The 18463-nt window shown below is 45.5% G+C and overlaps 1 protein-coding gene across 1 annotated transcript in view; it reads right to left on the bottom strand.

Moving 5' to 3' along the window:
• Window positions 1-18463, bottom strand: part of chd6 (chromodomain helicase DNA binding protein 6) — a 237136-nt gene that overhangs the window by 48496 nt on the left and 170177 nt on the right. Inside the window, exons 20-22 of the mRNA XM_070894909.1 lie at window positions 12309-12419; window positions 10492-10694; window positions 5866-6065 (exon numbers count right to left, since the gene is read on the bottom strand). Coding sequence (XP_070751010.1) covers window positions 5866-6065; window positions 10492-10694; window positions 12309-12419 — 514 coding nt within the window. The remainder of the gene's footprint in view (window positions 1-5865; window positions 6066-10491; window positions 10695-12308; window positions 12420-18463) is intronic.

Here is an 18463-nt window from a genome sequence, read left to right as displayed (position 1 = left end):
CTCCAGCACTACCTCCCTAGTGATAGTGATTATCTCAAGGTCCTCCCTTCCCACATTCCTGTGACCAGCAATTTTTGGCATGGTTTTTGTGTCTTCCACTGTGAAGACCGAAGCAAAATAATTGTTTATGGTCTCAGCCATTTCCACATTTCCCATTATTAAATCCCCCTTCTCATCTTGTAAGGGACCAACATTTACTTTAGTCACTCTCTTCCATTTTATATATCGGTAAAAGCTTTTACTATCTGATTTTATGTTTTGCGCAAGTTTACTTTCGTGATCTATCTTTCCTTTCTTTATTGCTTTCTTAGTCATTCTTTGCTGTCGTTTAAAATTTTCCCAATCTTCTAGTTTCCCACTAACCTTGGCCACCTTATACGCATTGGTTTTTAATTTGATACTCTCCTTTATTTCCTTGGTTATCCACGGCTGGTTATCCCTTCTCTTACCGCCCTTCTTTTTCACTGGAATATATTTTTGTTGAGCACTATGAAAGAGCTCCTTAAAAGTCCTCCACTGTTCCTCAATTGTGCCACCGTTTAGTCTGTGTTTCCAGTCTACTTTAGCCAACTCTGCCCTCATCCCACTGTAGTCCCCTTTGTTTAAGCATAGTACGCTCGTTTGAGTCACTACTTCCTCACCCTCAATCTGTATTACAAATTCAACCATACTGTGATCACTCATTCCGAGAGGATCTTTTACGAGGAGATCGTTTATTCTTCCTGTCTCATTACACAGGACCAGATCTAAGATTGCTTGCTCCCTTGTAGGTTCTGTAACATACTGTTCTCAGAAACAATCCCGTATGCATTCTATGAATTCCTCCTCCAGGCTACCCCGTGCGATTTGATCAATCGATATGTAGGTTAAAATCCCCCATGATTACTGCCATTCCTTTTTCACATGCCTCCATTATTCCCTTGATTATTGCACGCCCCACCGTGAAGTTATTATTTGAGGGCCTATAAACTACGCCCACCAGTGACTTTTTCCCCTTACTATCTCTAATCTCCACCCACAATGATTCAACATTTTGTTCATTAGAGCCAATATCATCCCTCACAACTGCCCTGATATCATCCTTTATTAACAGAGCTACCCCACCTCCTTTCCCTTCTTGTCTATCTTTCCGAATTGTCAGATACCCCTGTATGTTTAATTCCCAGTCTTGGCCACCTGCAACCACGTTTCTGTAATGGCCACCAAATCATACCCATTTGTACTGATTTGTGCCGTCAACTCATTTACTTTATTTCGAATGCTGCGTGCGTTTAGGTAAAGTGTTTTAATACTAGTTTTTAAACCATGATTTTTAGTTTTGACCCCTCCTGCAGCCCCTTTATATTCATACATATTGTCCCTTCCTATCACCTTGTGGTTTACACTTACCCCAGTGCTACTCTGCTCTGTTGCCTCCTGCCTTTTGCATTCTTTCTTGGGGTCCTGTTCATCTGAGCTCTCACCCACTCTAACTCGCTCAGAGCCCTCTCCTGGGTTCCGAATACTCCTCGCATTGAGGCACCTAGCTTTCAGGCTTGCCTTTTTATTTAAACTTTGACCCTTTAGAATTTTGCTGTACAGTGGCCCTTTTTGTTTTTTGCCATCCGTGGCTAACGAAGGAAGTAAAGGATGGTATCAAATTCTTTAAAATTACATTCAATGTTGCCAAGGTTAGTGGGAGGCCAGAGGATTGGGAAATTTAAAAAAACAGCAAAGGACGACAAAAAAATAATGGATAGAAGATGAATTATGAGAGTAAACTAGAAAGAAATATAAAAGACAGTAAGAGCATCTATAGGTATATAAAAAGGAAGAGGGTGGCTACAGTAAACGTTGGTCCCTCAGAAGATGAGATTAGGGAATTAATAATGGAGAACAGGGAAATGGCAGAGGCTTTGAACAAATATTTTGTATCGGTCTTCATGGTAGAAGACACAAAAAAAATCACTATAATAGATAATCAAGGGGCTGTAGGGAGGGGGGAACTTAAACAAACACTATCACTAAAGAAAAAGTACTTGGTAAAATAATGGGACTAAAGGCGGACAAGTCCCCTGGACCTGATGCCTTGCATCCTCGGGTATTAAAAGAAGTGGCTGCAGAGATAGTGGACGCATTGGTTGTAAGTTCCCTGGATTCTGGGGCGGTCCCAGTGGATTGGAAAACCGTAAATGTAACCCACCTATTTAAAAAAGGAGGCAGACAGAAAGCAGGAAACTATAGACCAGTTCGCCTAACATCTATCATTGGAAAAATGCTGGAGTCCGTTATTTAGGAAGCAGTAGCAGGACATTTGGAAAATCATAATACAGTCAAGCAGAGACAGCATGGTTTTATGAAAGGGGGTTCTTTGAGGATGTAATGAGCAGGGTGATAAGGGGAACCAGTGGATGTGGTGTATTTGGATTTCCAGAAGGCATTCGTTAAGGTGCCACATAAAAGGTTACTGCACAAGATAAAAGTTCACGGGGTTGTGGGTAATATATTAGCACGGATAGAGGATTGGCTAACTAACAGAAAACAGAGAGTCGGGATAAATGGGGTGGCGCAGGGATCGGTGCTGGGGCCTCAACTATTTACAATCTATATTAATGACTTGGATGAAGGGACTGAGTGTAATGTAGCCAAGTTTGCTGGCGATACAAAGATGGGTGGGAAAGCAAGTTGTGAAGAGGACACAAAATATCTGCAAAAGGACATAGACAGGCTAATTGAGTGGGGAAACGTTTGGCAGATGGAGTATAACGTGGGAAAATGTGAGGTTATCCAATTTGGCAGGAAAAATAAAAAAGCAAATTACAATTTAAATGGAGAAGAATTGCTAAATATTGCAGTACAGAGGGACCTGGGGGTCCTTGTGCATGAAACACAAAACGTTAGTATGCAGGTACAGCAAGTAAACAGGAAGGCAAATGGAATGTTGGCCTTTATTGTAAGGGGGATAGAGTATAAAAGCAGAGAAGTCCTGCTACAACTGTACAGGGTATTGGTGAGGCCACACCTAGAGTACTGCGTACAGTTTTGGTCTCCGTATTTAAGGAAGGATATACTTGCATTGGAGGCAGTTCAGAAAAGGTTCACTAGATTGATTCCCGAGATGATGGGGTTGACTTATGAAGAAAGTTTGGGCCTATACTCACTGGAGTTTAGAAGAATGAGAGTGATCTTATTGAAACATATAAGAAGTTGAGGGGGCTCGACAATGTTTCCACTCGTGAGGGAATCTAGAACTAGGGGGCATAGTTTAAGAGTAAGGGGTCGCCCATTTAGAACTGAGATGAGGAGAAATTTCTTCTCTTAAAGGGTTGTAAATCTGTGGAATTCAATGCCCCAGAGAGCTGTGGAGGCTGGGTCATTGAATATATTTAAGATGGAGATAGACAGATATTTGAACGATAAGGGAGTGAAGGGTTATGGGGAGCGGGCAGGGAAGTGGAGCTGAGTCAAGATCAGATCAGCCATGATCTTCTTAAATGGTGGAGCAGGCTCGAGGGGCCAAATGGCCGACTCCTGCTCCTATTTCTTATTTCAACCTGCCCTGCCATCTTCAACGATTTGTACACATATACCCCTACATCTCTCTGTTCATGCACCCACTTTAGGATTGTATCCTTTCGTTTATATTGCCTCTCCTCTTTCTTCCTACCGAAATGTATCACTTCGCACATTTCTTAAATTCCATCTGACACATTCGCGCCCATTTCACCAGTCTATCTCTCCTCTTCACTGTTCACTATACTTCCAAGTTTTATGTCATCTACAAATTTTGAAATTGTGCCCTGTACACCTAAGTCCAGGTAATTAATATATATATATATATATATATATATAGATATCAAAAGAAAAGCAGTGGTCCCAGTACTGACCCCTGGGAACACCACTGTATACCTTCCTCCAGTCCGAAATACAACCGTTCACCACTACTCCCTGTTCCCTGTCAATTTCATATCCATGCTGCCACTGTCCTTTTGATTCCATGGGCTTCAACTTTGCTGGCAAGCCGATTATGTGGCACTTTATCAAATGCCTTTTGGAAATCCACGTACACATCAATCAAATTGACCTCATCAACCCTCTCTGTTACCTCATCAAAAAACTCAACCAAGTTAGTTAAATACAATTTGCCTTTAACAAATCCGTGCTTAGAACATAAGAAATAGGAGCAGGAGTAGACTATTCGGCCCCTCGAGCCTGCTCCGCCATTCAATAAGATCATGGCTGATCTGATCATGGACTCGGCTCCACTCCCCTGCTTGCTCCTCATAACCCTTTATTCTCTTATCGATCAAAAATCTGTCTATCTCCGCCTTAAATATACTCAATGACCCAGCCTCCACAGGCACACAGATTTACAACCCTCTGAGAAGGAATTCCTTCTCATCTCAGTTTTAAATGTGCGGCCCCTTATTCTGAGACTATGCCCTCTAGTTTTAGTTTCCCCTATGAGTGAAAATATCCTCTCTTTATCCACCTTGTCGAGCCCCCTCATTATCTTATATGTTTCGATAAGATCACCTCTCATTCTTCTGATGAGTAGAGGTCCAATTTACTCAACCTATCTTCATAAGTCAACCTCCTCATCTCCAGAATCAATCGAGTGAACCTTCTCTGAACTGCCTCCAATGCAAGTATATCCTTCCTTTAAGTACGGAGACCAAAACTGTACGCAGTACTCCAGGTGTGGCCTCACCAATACCCTGTACAGTTGTAGCAGGACATCGCTGCTTTTATATTCTATCCCGCGTGCTGGCTTTCCTTAATTAATCCATACTTGTCCAAGTGACTATTAATTTTATCCCTGATTATCGTTTGTAAGAGCTTATCCTTGCACCTTTTTTTTTTAAAAACAAGGTTGTAACATTTGAAATTCTCCAGTCCTCTGGCACCTGCCCCGTATCCAAGGAGGATTGGAAGATTATGGTCAGGACCTCCGCAATTTATACCTTTATTTCCCTCAGCATCCTAGGATGCATCCCATCCAGTCCTGGTAACTTATCTACATTAAGTATAGCCAGCCTTTCTAGTAACTCCTCTTCATTAATTTTGATCCCATCCAGTATGTCAACTACCTCCCTCTTTGGCAACATCTTCTTCCTTGGTAAAGGCAGATGCAAAGTACTCATTTAGTACCTCATCCATGCTCTCTGCCTCCATGCGTACGTCTCCATTTTGGTCCCTAATCGGCCCCACCCCTCCTCTTACTACCCAATGAGTCAGTATTTCAAATGGCCTAGACTCCAGTACTCTCTGCAGAACAGGGTCCCAGTGTCCCCACTCCTAACCCCTGGTTGGGATCAGTACTTTCTGCACAACTGACAAAGCGACGATACATGCAAGACACCAGCCCGGGGCCACTCACAGCTCACCTCCCAGTCACTGCCTCCTCCCTCAATCCACAGACCATCCGCTCTGGGAGCTTCACATAACTGCACAAATGTTCACACACAATACCAACCATCTGCTTCCGATCTACATCGGAACTACCAAATAGAATCCCATTTTCCAGCACTTTCCCAGTGCCCTTGAACATTTAGAATCATAGAATGGTTACAGTACAGAAGGAGGCCATTTGGCCCATCGAGCCCGTGCCGGCTCTCTGCAAGAGCACTTCAGCCAGTCCCACTCCCCAACCCTTTCACTCTTAATCATCATCATCACGTTGTAACCGACTCAACTTCAACTTGGGAAAACGTTTTCCGTATTTGAATAGCCTTGTGTGTCTGGAAATGAAATCTTCTCTCAGCCCCCAGTACTAATCCGGAGTTTGGGTTTATGTTGCACGCGAAAGATTCGAGGGAAGGCAGGATTGGGATTGAGGTCCTGAACTATAAGCTCAGAGTAAATCTGCCCCGGGGGACCTCGTACCCGAGTGATTGTGCAGTGCTTGATTCTGTCCATCCTTTGTGGGAGTAATAAGGTCCCAGATGAAGCTTTTAATCTTCTCGTCCCCTTTGTAGTGTTTCAGACAATAAACCAGGAGAGTGCGACAAATGGTCTCCATGTCCTTCTCCGTCAGGTGCCACTTGAATCGTCCGTGCGACAGGATATCCTTCCATCGTCCCCACCTGCAACACAGCAGGACGACAGCACTTTAGATGACAGCTTTATTCAAACAGCAGCCTGCAATGTGCCACCAATTCCGAACACAACACTAGCACGTGGAAATGTTAGGCTGCAGCTGTAAACTCAAAGGCGTTTCCACTTTGCAATGTAACTCCAGAGTCAGGTCCTACTCGGTAACAGGCCAGACGCTGCGGGGGGGAGGGGGTGATTGGGGAACGGGTCGGGGCGGTGATTGAGGAACGGGGAGGGGCGGTGATTGGGGAACGGGGAAGTGATTGGGCAGCGGGGGGGGTAATTAGGGAGCGTGGGGGGGGGGGGGGGGGGAGATTGGGCAGCGTGGGGGAAGATTAGGGAGAGGGGGATTGGGGGAAGCGGGGTGATTGGGGGGAGCGGGGTGATTGGGGGGAGCGGGGTGATTGGGGCGGGGGGGGGGGTGATTGGGGCGGGGGGCCAGGGCAGATCCCTCTGGGGTTTTTTTCGAACTCGAATTATATCGGCACTCAAAGGATATTTGCAAATGCAGCTACAATACTTCCCATTGGTGAGTGACGAGGAAGGCATTAACAGTGGACCAGGCTTCCAAGCTAATGGATGAGCTAGTACAGAAGCAGTTTTACTCTGTACTGATTACAGTACGGGATGTTAGCATCGGGAAGTGCAAGAGTTCTCATTTCTAGACCCAGTGTCAGCGACAGGGAGAAGACCTTTTACAGAAGCCAAACTGAAAGGGGTGTGATCATGACTCAAACTCTGACATTTGGTCCACTTCACAAAAGTTCATCAATAGCCCCAGTAACCATGAGTCACAGAAACAAGTGGAATTAGAAAAGCGAGGTTTGCGTGTCCAGTTTACCATCTGGGCCAGGGGCAACCCTACTCAGCATCGTGCTTCCTGCAGCCAGCAAAGTATTTCTTCCGGAGTGATACTCACAAACCCCTCTCCCCTTCTGTACCTCTGATCTACCATGGTTGGCCTCACCCACTCTGACCGCAGGAAGCAGGACACGCATCGAATCCTGATTCACAAAGGAAATTGTTCCTCCTCCACCCATTTCCTAGCTAATAAGGTGGATGTAAAAGATCCCATGGCACTATTTTGAAGAAGAGCAGGGGAGTTCTCCCCGGTGTCCTGCCCAACATTTATCCCTCAACCAACATCACTCATACAGATTATCTGGCCATTATCATGTTGGTGTTTGTGGGATCTTGCTGTGCGCAAATTGCCGCCGTGTTTCACACATTACAACAATTACTGCACTTCAAAAGGACATCATTGTCTGTGAAGCGCTTTGCGACATCCGGAGGTTGTGAACGGCATTATAGAATTACAAGTTCTTTCTTAGAAATATAGAAACATAGAAAATAGGTGCAGGAGTAGGCCATTCGGCCCTTCGAGCCTGCACCACCATTCAATAAGATCATGGCTGATCATTCCCTCAGTATCCCTTCCTGCTTTCTCTCCATACCCCTTGATCCCTTTAGCCGTAAGGGCCACATCTAACTCCCTCTTGAATATATCCAATGAACTGGCCTCAACAACTCTCTGCAGCAGGGAATTCCGCAGGTTAACAACTCTCTGAGTGAAGAAGTTTCTCCTCATCTCAGTCCTAAATGGCCTACACCTTATCCTAAGACTGTGTCCCCTGGTTCTGGACTTCCCCAACATCGGGAACATTCTTCCCGTATCTAACCTGTCCAGTCCCGTCAGAATCTTATACGTTTCTATGAGATCCCCTCTCATCCTTCTAAACTGCAGTGAATAAAGGCCCAGTTGATCTAGTCTCTCCTCATATGTCAGTCCAGCCATCCCTGGAATCAGTCTGGTGAACCTTCGCTGCACTCCCTCAATAGCAAGAACGTCCTTTCTCAGATTAGGGGACCAAAACTGAACACAATATTTCAGGTGAGGCCTCACTAAGGTCCTGTACAACTGCAGTAAGACCTCTCTGCTCCTATACTCAAATCCCCTAGCTATGAAGGCCAACATACCATTTGTCTTCTTCACCGCCTGCTGTACCTGCATGCCAACTTTCAATGACTGATGAACCATGACACACACCCAGATCTCGTTGCACCTCCCCTTTTCCTAATGTGCCGCCATTCAGATAATATTCTGCCTTCGTGTTTTTGCCTCTAAAATGGATAACCTCACATTTATCCACATTATACTGCATCTGCCATGCATTTGCCCACTCACCTAACCTGTCCAAGTCACCCTGCAGCCTCTTAGCGTCCTCCTCACAGTTCACACCGCCACCCAGTTTAGTGTCATCTGCAAACGTGGAGATATTACACTCAATTCCTTCATCTAAATCGTTAATGTATATTGTAAAGAGCTGCCGCCCCAACACTGAGCCCTGCGGCACTCCACTAGTTAGTGCCTGCCATTCTAAAAAGGACCCATTTATCCCGACTCTCTGTTTCCTGTCTGCCAACCAGTTCCATATCCACGTCAGTACATTACCCCCAATACCATGTGCCTTGATTTTGCACACCAATCTCTTGTGCGGGACCTTGTCAAAAGCCTTTTGAAAGTCCAAATAAACCACATCCATTGGTTCCCCCTTGTCCATTCTGCTAGTTACATCCTCAAAAAATTCCAGAAGATTCGTCAAGCATGATTTCCCTTTCATAAATCCATGCTGACTTGGACTGATCCTGTCACTGCTTTCCAAATGCGCTGCTATTTCATCCTTAATGATTGATTCCAACATTTTCCCCACTACTGATGTCAGACTAACCGATCTATAATTACCCGCTTTCTCTCTCCCTCCTTTTTAAAAAGTGGTGTTACATTAGCTACCCTCCAGTCCATAGGAACTGATTCAAAGTTGATAGACTGTTGGAAAATGATTACTAATGCATCCACTGTTTCTAGGGCCACTTCCTTAAGTACTCTGGGATGCAAACTATCAGGCCCTGGGGATTTATCGGCCTTCAATCCCATCAATTTCCCTAACACAATTTCCCGCCCAATAAGGATATCCTTCAGTTCCTCCTTCTCACTAGACCCACTGTCCCCGAGTACATCTGGAAGGTTATTCATGTCTTCCTTCGTGAAGACAAAACCGAAGTATTTGTTCAATTGGTCTGCCATTTCTTTGTTCCCCATTATAAATTCACCTGAATCCGACTGCAAGGGACCTACGTTTGTCTTCACTAATCTTTTTCTCTTCACATATTTATAGAAGCTTTTGCAGTCAGGTTTTATGTTTCCTGCAAGCTTCCTCTCGTACTCTATTTTCCCCCTCTTAATTAAACCCTTAGTCCTTCTCTGTTGAATTCTAAATTTCTCCCAGTCCTCAGGTTTGTTGCTTTTTCTGGCCAATTTATATGTCTCTTCCTTGGTTTTAACACTATCCTTAATTTCCCTTGTTAGCCACGGTTGAGCCACTTTCCCCGTTTTATTTTTATTCCAGACAGGGATATACAATTGCTGAAGTTCATCCATGTGATCTTTAAATGTTTGCCATTGCTTATCCACCATTAACCCTTTAAGTATCCTTTGCCAGTCTATTCTAGCCAATTCACCTCATACCGTTGAAGTTACCTTTCCTTAAGTTCAGGACCCTAGTTTCCGAATTAACTGTGTCACTCTCCATCTTAATAAAGAATTCTACCATATTATGGTCACTCTTCCCCTAGGGGCCTCGCACAACAAGATTGCTAATTAGTCCCATCACCCAGTCTCGGATGGCCAACTCTCTAGTTGGTTCCTCGACATATTGGTCTAGAAAACCATCCCTAATACACTCCAGGAAATCCTCCTCCACCGTATTGCTACCAGTTAGGTTAGCCCAATCAATATGTAGATTAAAGTCGCCCATGATAACTGCTGTACCTTTATTGCACACATCCCTAATTTCTTGTTTGATGCTGTCCCCAACCTCACTACTACTGTTTGGTGGTCTGTACACAACTCCCACTAGCGTTTTCTGCCCTTTGGAATTCCGCAGCTCCACCCATACCGATTCCATATCATCCAAGCTAATGTCCCTCCTTACAATTGCATTAATTTCCTCTCTCCTTTTCCTCTCTGTCTATCCTTCCTAAATGTTGAATACCCCTGGATGTTGAGTTCCCAGCCTTGGTCACCCTGGAGCCATGTCTCCGTGATGCCAATTACATCATACCCGTTAACTGCTATCTGCGCAGTTAATTCGTCCACCTTATTCCGAATACTCCTCGCATTGAAGCACAGAGCCTTCAGGCTTGGCTTTTTAACATACTTTGCCTCTTTAGAATTTTGCTGTAATGTGGCCTTTTTTGTTTTTTGCCTTCGGTTTCTCTGCCCTTCACTTTTACTATTCTCCTTTCTATCTTTTGCTTCTGCCTCCATTTTATTTCCCTCTGCCTCCCTGCATAGGTTCTTCGAACTGCTTCAGTTTATATCCAATTAAATCCAGGAGGAATCCCTTGCACACTCACCCGAATATCAGCAGGTTCTTTTCCACCCGAAAGCACTCTGCCCGGAGGTACCGACGAGTCTTGTCATGAAGACGGCGAGACCTTGAAGGTCTATCTTCGCTATCGCTGTCCAGCTCCGAGAACTCCATCAACTCATCATCCTCAAATGAATTGTAGTGCTTGGTCTGTTTGCGGACGCGTGGTGTGTCGATCACCAAGCTGTCCTGTAACAGAGATGAGAATCATTACTCCCTCGACACTCACTCCATCCCCCCAGCTTGTTATTAAGATTCAACACGACCATGTGCTACCTTGGTGCTCTGTTAGACCATGAGCTTCTAAACCCCATCATCTTTCCGTCAACAAGACCACTTATTTCTAACTCCATCCCTACTTTAGTGGCTTCACGGATTCCATTTGACACCTGCAGACTCATTTCTTCCAATTCTCTCCCTGCTGGCCTTCCGTCGCCTTTGCTCCAACTTATCCAAAATGTAGTTGCTCGCATCCTGCCCCACACTAAGTCCCGCTCCTCCATCACTCCTGTCCTTGCTGAGCTACACTGACTTCCTGACCTCCAACTCGTTAAATTGCAAATCCGCGTCTTCAGATGCCTCCCATGACCTTGGCAACATCCTCTTGACTTTCTCTTCCTCTGACCTTCTCCCCACCTCACCACTTATGGCAGAGCTTTTAGCCGCCTGTTCTCAGGCATTCCCCGCCCCCCCCTCGATCCTCTGCTTTAGCTTCTGTAGGAAAATGCGGCAACAATTCTGTCCGGACAATGCCCCACAGATGGCAATCAGATGATTGCAGTGTTTTGGTGAACTGGTTGAGGGACTGAATCATAGAGTGGTTAACAACACAGAAGGCCATTCGGCCCGTGCCGGCTCTCCGCAACAGCACTTCAGCTAGTGCCACTCCCCTGCCATTTCCCCATAGCCCTGCAAATGTAACTCTCCCCTTTTCTTCCAGCAGTGACACGAGACCTTTAAAACCCACCCGAATAGGCACATGGGGCACTGGTTTAATATTTCACTTTCAAGGATGTAAACCAACCATATCAGAGCCACGCCGATTCCAAGTCCGCAGTTCCATGCATCCACTTATTAAAACATAAATATCTCCAGTGGTGTTACACACAGGAAGTCAATACTAAATGTAGTCTTTAGGGAAAGTGGGATTAGGAAGTGGGTGATAATCAGACTGGGGAGCACCGATGTAATTTAGTCCCCACTTTAAAGTCATACATTGTCCTTATTTTTATATTTCCATTATGAATTCCTATGTCAACATTTATCCTGTAAACACGTCACGCTGTAAATACACCACCCTGCCAGTGGAGGCACAGGACGTGCACGCAGACAATATATTATATAAAAATACAGACAGACACACGCAAACACGTGTGGGCTATAATCTACCCAACTGTTTGACAATAATGTAGATTAATGTTTACGCCACATCCGTGATGCCCTGTCCGGACAAGTTTCTGATCTCTGCCATATCGCTGAGACACATGCTGGGTAGAGACTGAGCACCTCCCCGCAGAGAGTAAGGACGAGGAGAGACATAGCACGGCCAAAACCAGAGTTGCATTGGCAAAGATCTGCCTTCCGCATCACATGGTACACGGTTTAAAGAGAGACCAAGAGACAGATAGGGGCTGTTCCAGTACAGGGACCCCAGGTGAGTCATTAGGTCAGCTCGGGTCAGGTAGTAATCTGGCCATAGCACAGTAACCAATTCTAGAGCCACGACTGTCCCATTTTTAATGTTTTCAGAAATTATGACATGTGCGAGCCCTCGTCAAGAAAAGCACCGATGAAGCCACTTACTTTTCCATTTTTCAACTCTATATCCAGCTCTGCAATTTTGGCCCATTTCTGCCAGAAGTTGGGGTCATCTAAGGAGATGTCCGTTCTATTCCCTGAAGCCACAAAACTGGCCTGGAGCAGAAACAAATCACAGCAGAGTTGCAGAGGTGTTAAAAACAACAGCTCTTTATAATGGAGCTGTAAATACGACAAGTGACTAACAGATATAAAAAGGATCTGCAAATGATATTAAGATTACTCAGCCGGGGCAGTCCTGAACTTACAAAGGGAGGTCTGAGGAGAACAGAATTAAGTAGCACAACATGCGCACCTTCTCGATCCGACCTGTGAAGGAGCACCACACCGGTAGTGGGGCGAAAAGCAGCGGCCCAGGGAATCAGTACACCTTCCCGACCCGACCTGTGAGGGAACAACACCGGCACTGGGGAGAAAAGTGCAAGCAGCCATCGCCGGGAGCAGCGCGAGCAGGCACGAGACGGCGACAAAGGAGAACAGGGCGACGGCATTTGAGGTCACAGGAAAGCAAGGGAGTGATTGGTTAGTGAGTGTTTCTTTCTCTTTTCTTGCTTTAAATGAAGTGCCTTCGAATAGGGACTGGGATTAATAACTAAATCTAATTCATTAAATACACTAGAGATGGCAGGGCAGGTGGTGTGCTTCTGCAGCATGTGGGAGCTGGTTGACCCCATTGAGGTCCATCGCAACCACATCCGCAGCAAGTGTCTGCAGCTCGAGGAACTTGGGCTCCGTGTTGATGAGCTGGAGTCCGAGCTACAGACACTGCGACACATCAGGGAGGGGGAGACATAAGAAATAGGAGCAGGAGTCGGCCATTTGATCCCTCGAGCCTTTTCCACCACTCAATAAGATCATGGCTGATCTGATCATGGACTCAGCTCTAATTCCCTGCTCCGCTCCCCATAATCCTTTACTCCCTTATCGTTCAAAAATCTGTCTTTCTCCGCCTTTAATATATTCAATGACCCAGCCTCCACAGCTCTCTGGGGCAGAGAATTCCACAGATTTACAACCCTCTGAGAAGAAATTTCTCCTCATCTCAGTTTTAAATGGGCAGCCCCTTATTCTGAGACTATGTTCCCGAGTTTTAGTTTCCCATGCGATGGGCCTCAATGGGGTAAATTATAGACTGGTTAGCCTGACATCAGTGGTGGGGAAAATGTTGTAATCAATTATTAAAGATGAAATAGCAGCGAATTTGGAAAGCAGTGACAGGATCGGTCCAAGTCAACATGGATTTATGAAAGGGAAATCATGCTCGACAAATCTTGTGGAATTTTTTGAGGATGTAACTAGTAGATTGGACAAGGGAGAATCAGTGGATGTGGTGTATTTGGACTTTCAAAAGACTGGTGTGCAAAATCAAAGCACATGGTATTGGGGGTAATATACTGACGTGGATAGAGAACTGGTTGGCAGACAGGAAACAGAGAGTCGGGATAAACGGGTCCTTTTCAGAATGGCAGGCAGTGACTAGTGGGGTGCCGCAGGGCTCTGTGCTGGGACCCCAACTCTTTACAATATACATCAATGATTTGGATGAAGGAATTGAGTGTAATATCTCCAAGATGACACTAAACTGGGTGGTGGTGTGAGCTGTGAGGGGGACGCTAAGAGGCTGCAGGGTGACTTAGACAGGTTAGGTGAGTGGGCAAATGCATGGCAGATGCAGTATAATGTGGATAAATGTGAGGTTATCCACATTGGGGGCAAAAACGCGTAGACAGATTATCTGAATGGTGGAAGATTAGGAAAAAGGGAGGTGCAACGAGACCCGGGTGTCATGGTACATCAGTCATTGAAAGTTGGCATACAGGTACAGCAGGCGGTTAAGAAGGCAAATAGTATGTTGGCCTTCATAGCTAGGAGATTTGGGTATAGGAGCAGGGGGGTCTTACTGCAGTTGTACAGGGCCTTGGTGAGGCCTCGCCTGGAATATTGTGTTCAATTTTGGTCTCCTAATCTGAGGAAGAACGTTCTTGCTATTGAGGGAGTGCAGCGAAGGTTCACCAGACTGATTCCCAGAATGGCTGGACTGACATATGAGGAGAAACTGGATCAACTGGGCCTTTATACATTGGAGTTTAGAAGGATGAGAGGGGATCTCAAAGAAACATACAAGATTCTGACGGGGCGGGACAGGTTAGATGCGGGTAGATTGTTCCCGATGTTGGGGAAGTCCAGCAGCAGAGGACACAGTCTTAGGATAAGGGGTAGGCCATTTAGGACTGAGATGAGGAGAAACTTCTTCACTCAGACAGTTGTTAACCTGTGGAATTCTCTGCCGCAGAGAGTTGTTGATGCCAGTTTGTTAGATATATTCAAGAGGGAGTTAGATATGGCCCTTACGGCTAAAGGGATCAAGGGGTATGGAGAGAAAGCAGGAAAGGGGTACTGAGGGAATGATCAGCCATGATCTTATTGAATGGCGGAGCAGGCTCGAGGGGCCGTATGGCTGACTCGTGCTCCTATTTCTTATGTTTTTATGCTCGATGACGCTATGCTGTCTGAAGGCGAATGTGTTTTAACAGCATGCTGAAAACAGGCCCGAATGAACGCATTGAGCTCGGGTCGATGTAGAAACATAGAAACACAGAAAATAGGTGCAGGAGTAGGCCATTCGGCCCTTCGAGCCTGCACCGCCATTCAATGAGTTCATGGCTGAACATGCAACTTCAGTACCCGATTCCTGCTTTCTCGCCATACCCCTTGATCCCCTTAGTAGTAAGGACAACATCTAACTCCTTTTTGAATATATTTAGTGAATTGGCCTCAACAACTTTCTGTGGTAGAGAATTCCACAGGTTCACCACTCTCTGGGTGAAGAAGTTTCTCCTCATCTCGGTCTTAAATGGCTTACCCCTTATCCTTAGACTGTGACCCTGGTTCTGGACTTCCCCAACATTGGGAACATTCTTTCTGCATCTAACCTGTCTAAACCCATCAGAATTTTAAACGTTTCTATGAGATCCCCTCTCATTCTTCTGAACTCCAGTGAATACAAGCCCAGTTGATCCAGTCTTTCTTGATAGGTCAGTCCCGCCATCCCGGGAATCAGTCTGGTGAACCTTCGCTGCACTCCCTCAATAGCAAGAATATCCTTCCTTAGGTTCGGAGACCAAAACTGTACACAATACTCCAGGGTGTGGCCTCACCAATGCCCTGTACAACTGTAGCAACACCTCCCTGCCCGTGTACTCAAATCCCCTCGCTATGAAGGCCAACATGCCATTTGCTTTCTTAACCACCTGCTGTACCTGCATGCCAACCTTCAATGACTGATGTACCATGACACCCAGGTCTCGTTGCACCTCCCCTTTTCCTAATCTGTCACCATTCAGATAATAGTCTGTCTCTCTGTTTTTACCACCAAAGTGGATAACCTCACATTTATCCACATTATACTTCACCTGCCATGCATTTGCCCACTCACCTACCCTATCCAAGTCGCTCTGCAGCCTCATAGCATCTTCCTCGCAGCTCACACTGCCACCTAACTTAGTGTCATCCGCAAATTTGGAGATACTACATTTAAACCCCTTGTCTAAATCATTAATGTACAGTGTAAACAGCTGGGGCCCCAGCACAGAACCTTGCGGTACCCCACTAGTCACTGCCTGCCATTCTGAAAAGTACCCATTTACTCCTACTCTTTGCTTCCTGTCTGACAACCAGTTCTCAATCCATGTCAGCACACTACCCCCAATCCCATGTGTTTTAACTTTGCACATTAATCTCTTGTGTGGGACCTTGTCGAAAGCCTTCTGAAAGTACAAATATACCACATCAACTGGTTCTCCCTTGTCCACTCTACTGGAAACATCCTCAAAAAATTCCAGAAGATTTGTCAAGCATGATTTCCCTTTCACAAATCCATGCTGACTTGGACCTATCATGTCACCTCTTTCCAAATGCGCTGCTATGACATCCTTAATAATTGATTCCATCATTTTACCCACTACCGATGTCAGGCTGACCGGTCTATAATTCCCTGTTTTCTCTCTCCCTCCTTTTTTAAAAAGTGGGGTTACATTGGCTACCCTCCACTCGATAGGAACTGATCCAAAGTCAATGGAATGTTGGAAAATGACTGTCAATGCATCCGCTATTTCCAAGGCCACCTCCTTAAGTACTCTGGGATGCAGTCCATCAGGCCCTGGGGATTTATCGGCCTTCAATCCCATTAATTTCCCCAACACAATTTCCCGACTAATAAGGATTTCCCTCAGTTCCTCCTCCTTACTAGACCCTTTGACCCCTCTTATATCCGGAAGGTTGTTTGTGTCCTCCTCAGTGAATACTGAACCAAAGTACTTGTTCAATTGGTCTGCCATTTCTTTGTTCCCCGTTATCACTTCCCCTGATTCTGACTGCAGGGGACCTACGTTTGTCTTTACTAACCTTTTTCTCTTTACATATCTATAGAAACTTTTGCAATCCGTCTTAATGTTCCCTGCAAGCTTCTTCTCGTACTCCATTTTCCCTGCCCTAATCAAACCCTTTGTCCTCCTCTGCTGAGTTCTAAATTTCTCCCAGTCTCCGGGTTCACTGCTATTTCTGGCCAATTTGTATGCCACTTCCTTGGCTTTAATACTATCCCTGATTTCCCTTGATAGCCACAGTTGAGCCACCTTCCCTTTTTTATTTTTACGACAGACAGGAATGTACAATTGTTGTAGTTCATCCATGCGGTCTCTAAATGTCTGCCATTGCCCATCCACAGTCAACCCCTTAAGTATCATTCGCCAATCAATCCTAGCCAATTCACACCTCATACCTTCAAAGTTACCCTTCTTTAAGTTCTGGACCATGGTCTCTGAATTAACTGTTACATTCTCCATCCTAATGCAGAATTCCACCATATTATGGTCACTCTTCCCCAAGGGGCCTCGCACAACGAGATTGCTAATTAATCCTCTCTCATTACACAACACCCAGTCTAAGATGGCCTCCCCCCTGGTTGGTTCCTCGACATATTGGTCTCGAAAACCATCCCTTATGCACTCCAGGAAATCCTCCTCCACCGTATTGCTTCCAGTTTGGTTAGCCCAATCTATGTGCATAATAAAGTCACCCATTATAACTGCTGCATCCTTATTGCATGCACCCTTAATTTCCTGTTTGATGCCCTCCCCAACATCACTACTGCTATTTGGAGGTCTGTACACAACTCCCACTAACGTTTTTTGCCCTTTGGTGTTCTGCAGCTCTACCCATATAGATTCCACATCATCCAAGCTAATGTCCATTCTAGCTATTGCATTAATCTTCTCTTTAACCAGCAATGCTACCCCACCTCCTTTTCCTTTTATTCTATCTTTCCTCAATGTTGAATACCCCTGGATGTTGAGTTCCCAGCCCTGATCATCCTGGAGCCACGTCTCCGTAATCCCAATCACATCATATTTGTTAACATCTATTTGCAGTTAATTCATCCACCTTATTACGGATACTCCTTCCATAAAGACACAAAGCCTTCAGGCTTGTTTTTTTAACACCCTTTGTCCTTTTAGAATTTTGCTGTACAGTGGCCCTTTTTGTTTTTTGCCTTGGGTTTCTCTGCCCTCCACTTTTCCTCATCTCCTTTCTGTCTTTTGTTTTTGTCTCCTTTTTGTTTCCCTCTGTCTCCCTGCATTGGTTCCCATCCCCCTGCCATATTAGTTTAACTCCTCCCCAACAGCACTAGCAAACACTCTCCCGAGGACATTGGTTCCAGTCCTGCCCAGGTGCAGACCGTCCGCTTTGTACTGGTCCCACCTCCCCCAGAACCGGTTCCAATGCCCCAGGAATTTGAATCCCTCCCTGCTGCACCACTGCTCAAGCCACGTATTCATCTGCGCTATCCTGCGATTCCTACTCTGACTAGCACGTGGCACTGGTAGCAATCCCGAGATTACTACTTTTGAGGTCCTACTTTTTAATTTAGCTCCCAGCTCCTTAAATTCGTGGCTGTTCTTCCTCCCTTTTTAGAATGTCCTACACCCGCTCCGAGACATCCTTGACCCTTGCACCAGGGAGGCAACATACCATCCTGGAGTCTCGATTGCGGCCGCAGAAACGCCTATCTATTCCCCTTACCATTGAATCCCCTATCATTATCGCTCTCCCACTCTTTTTCCTGCCCTCCTGTGCAACAG

Source organism: Pristiophorus japonicus, chromosome 12 (genome assembly GCF_044704955.1).
Source record: "Pristiophorus japonicus isolate sPriJap1 chromosome 12, sPriJap1.hap1, whole genome shotgun sequence".
Classification (NCBI taxonomy): domain Eukaryota; kingdom Metazoa; phylum Chordata; class Chondrichthyes; family Pristiophoridae; genus Pristiophorus; species Pristiophorus japonicus.
This window is presented reverse-complemented; position numbering and strand designations above follow the sequence as displayed.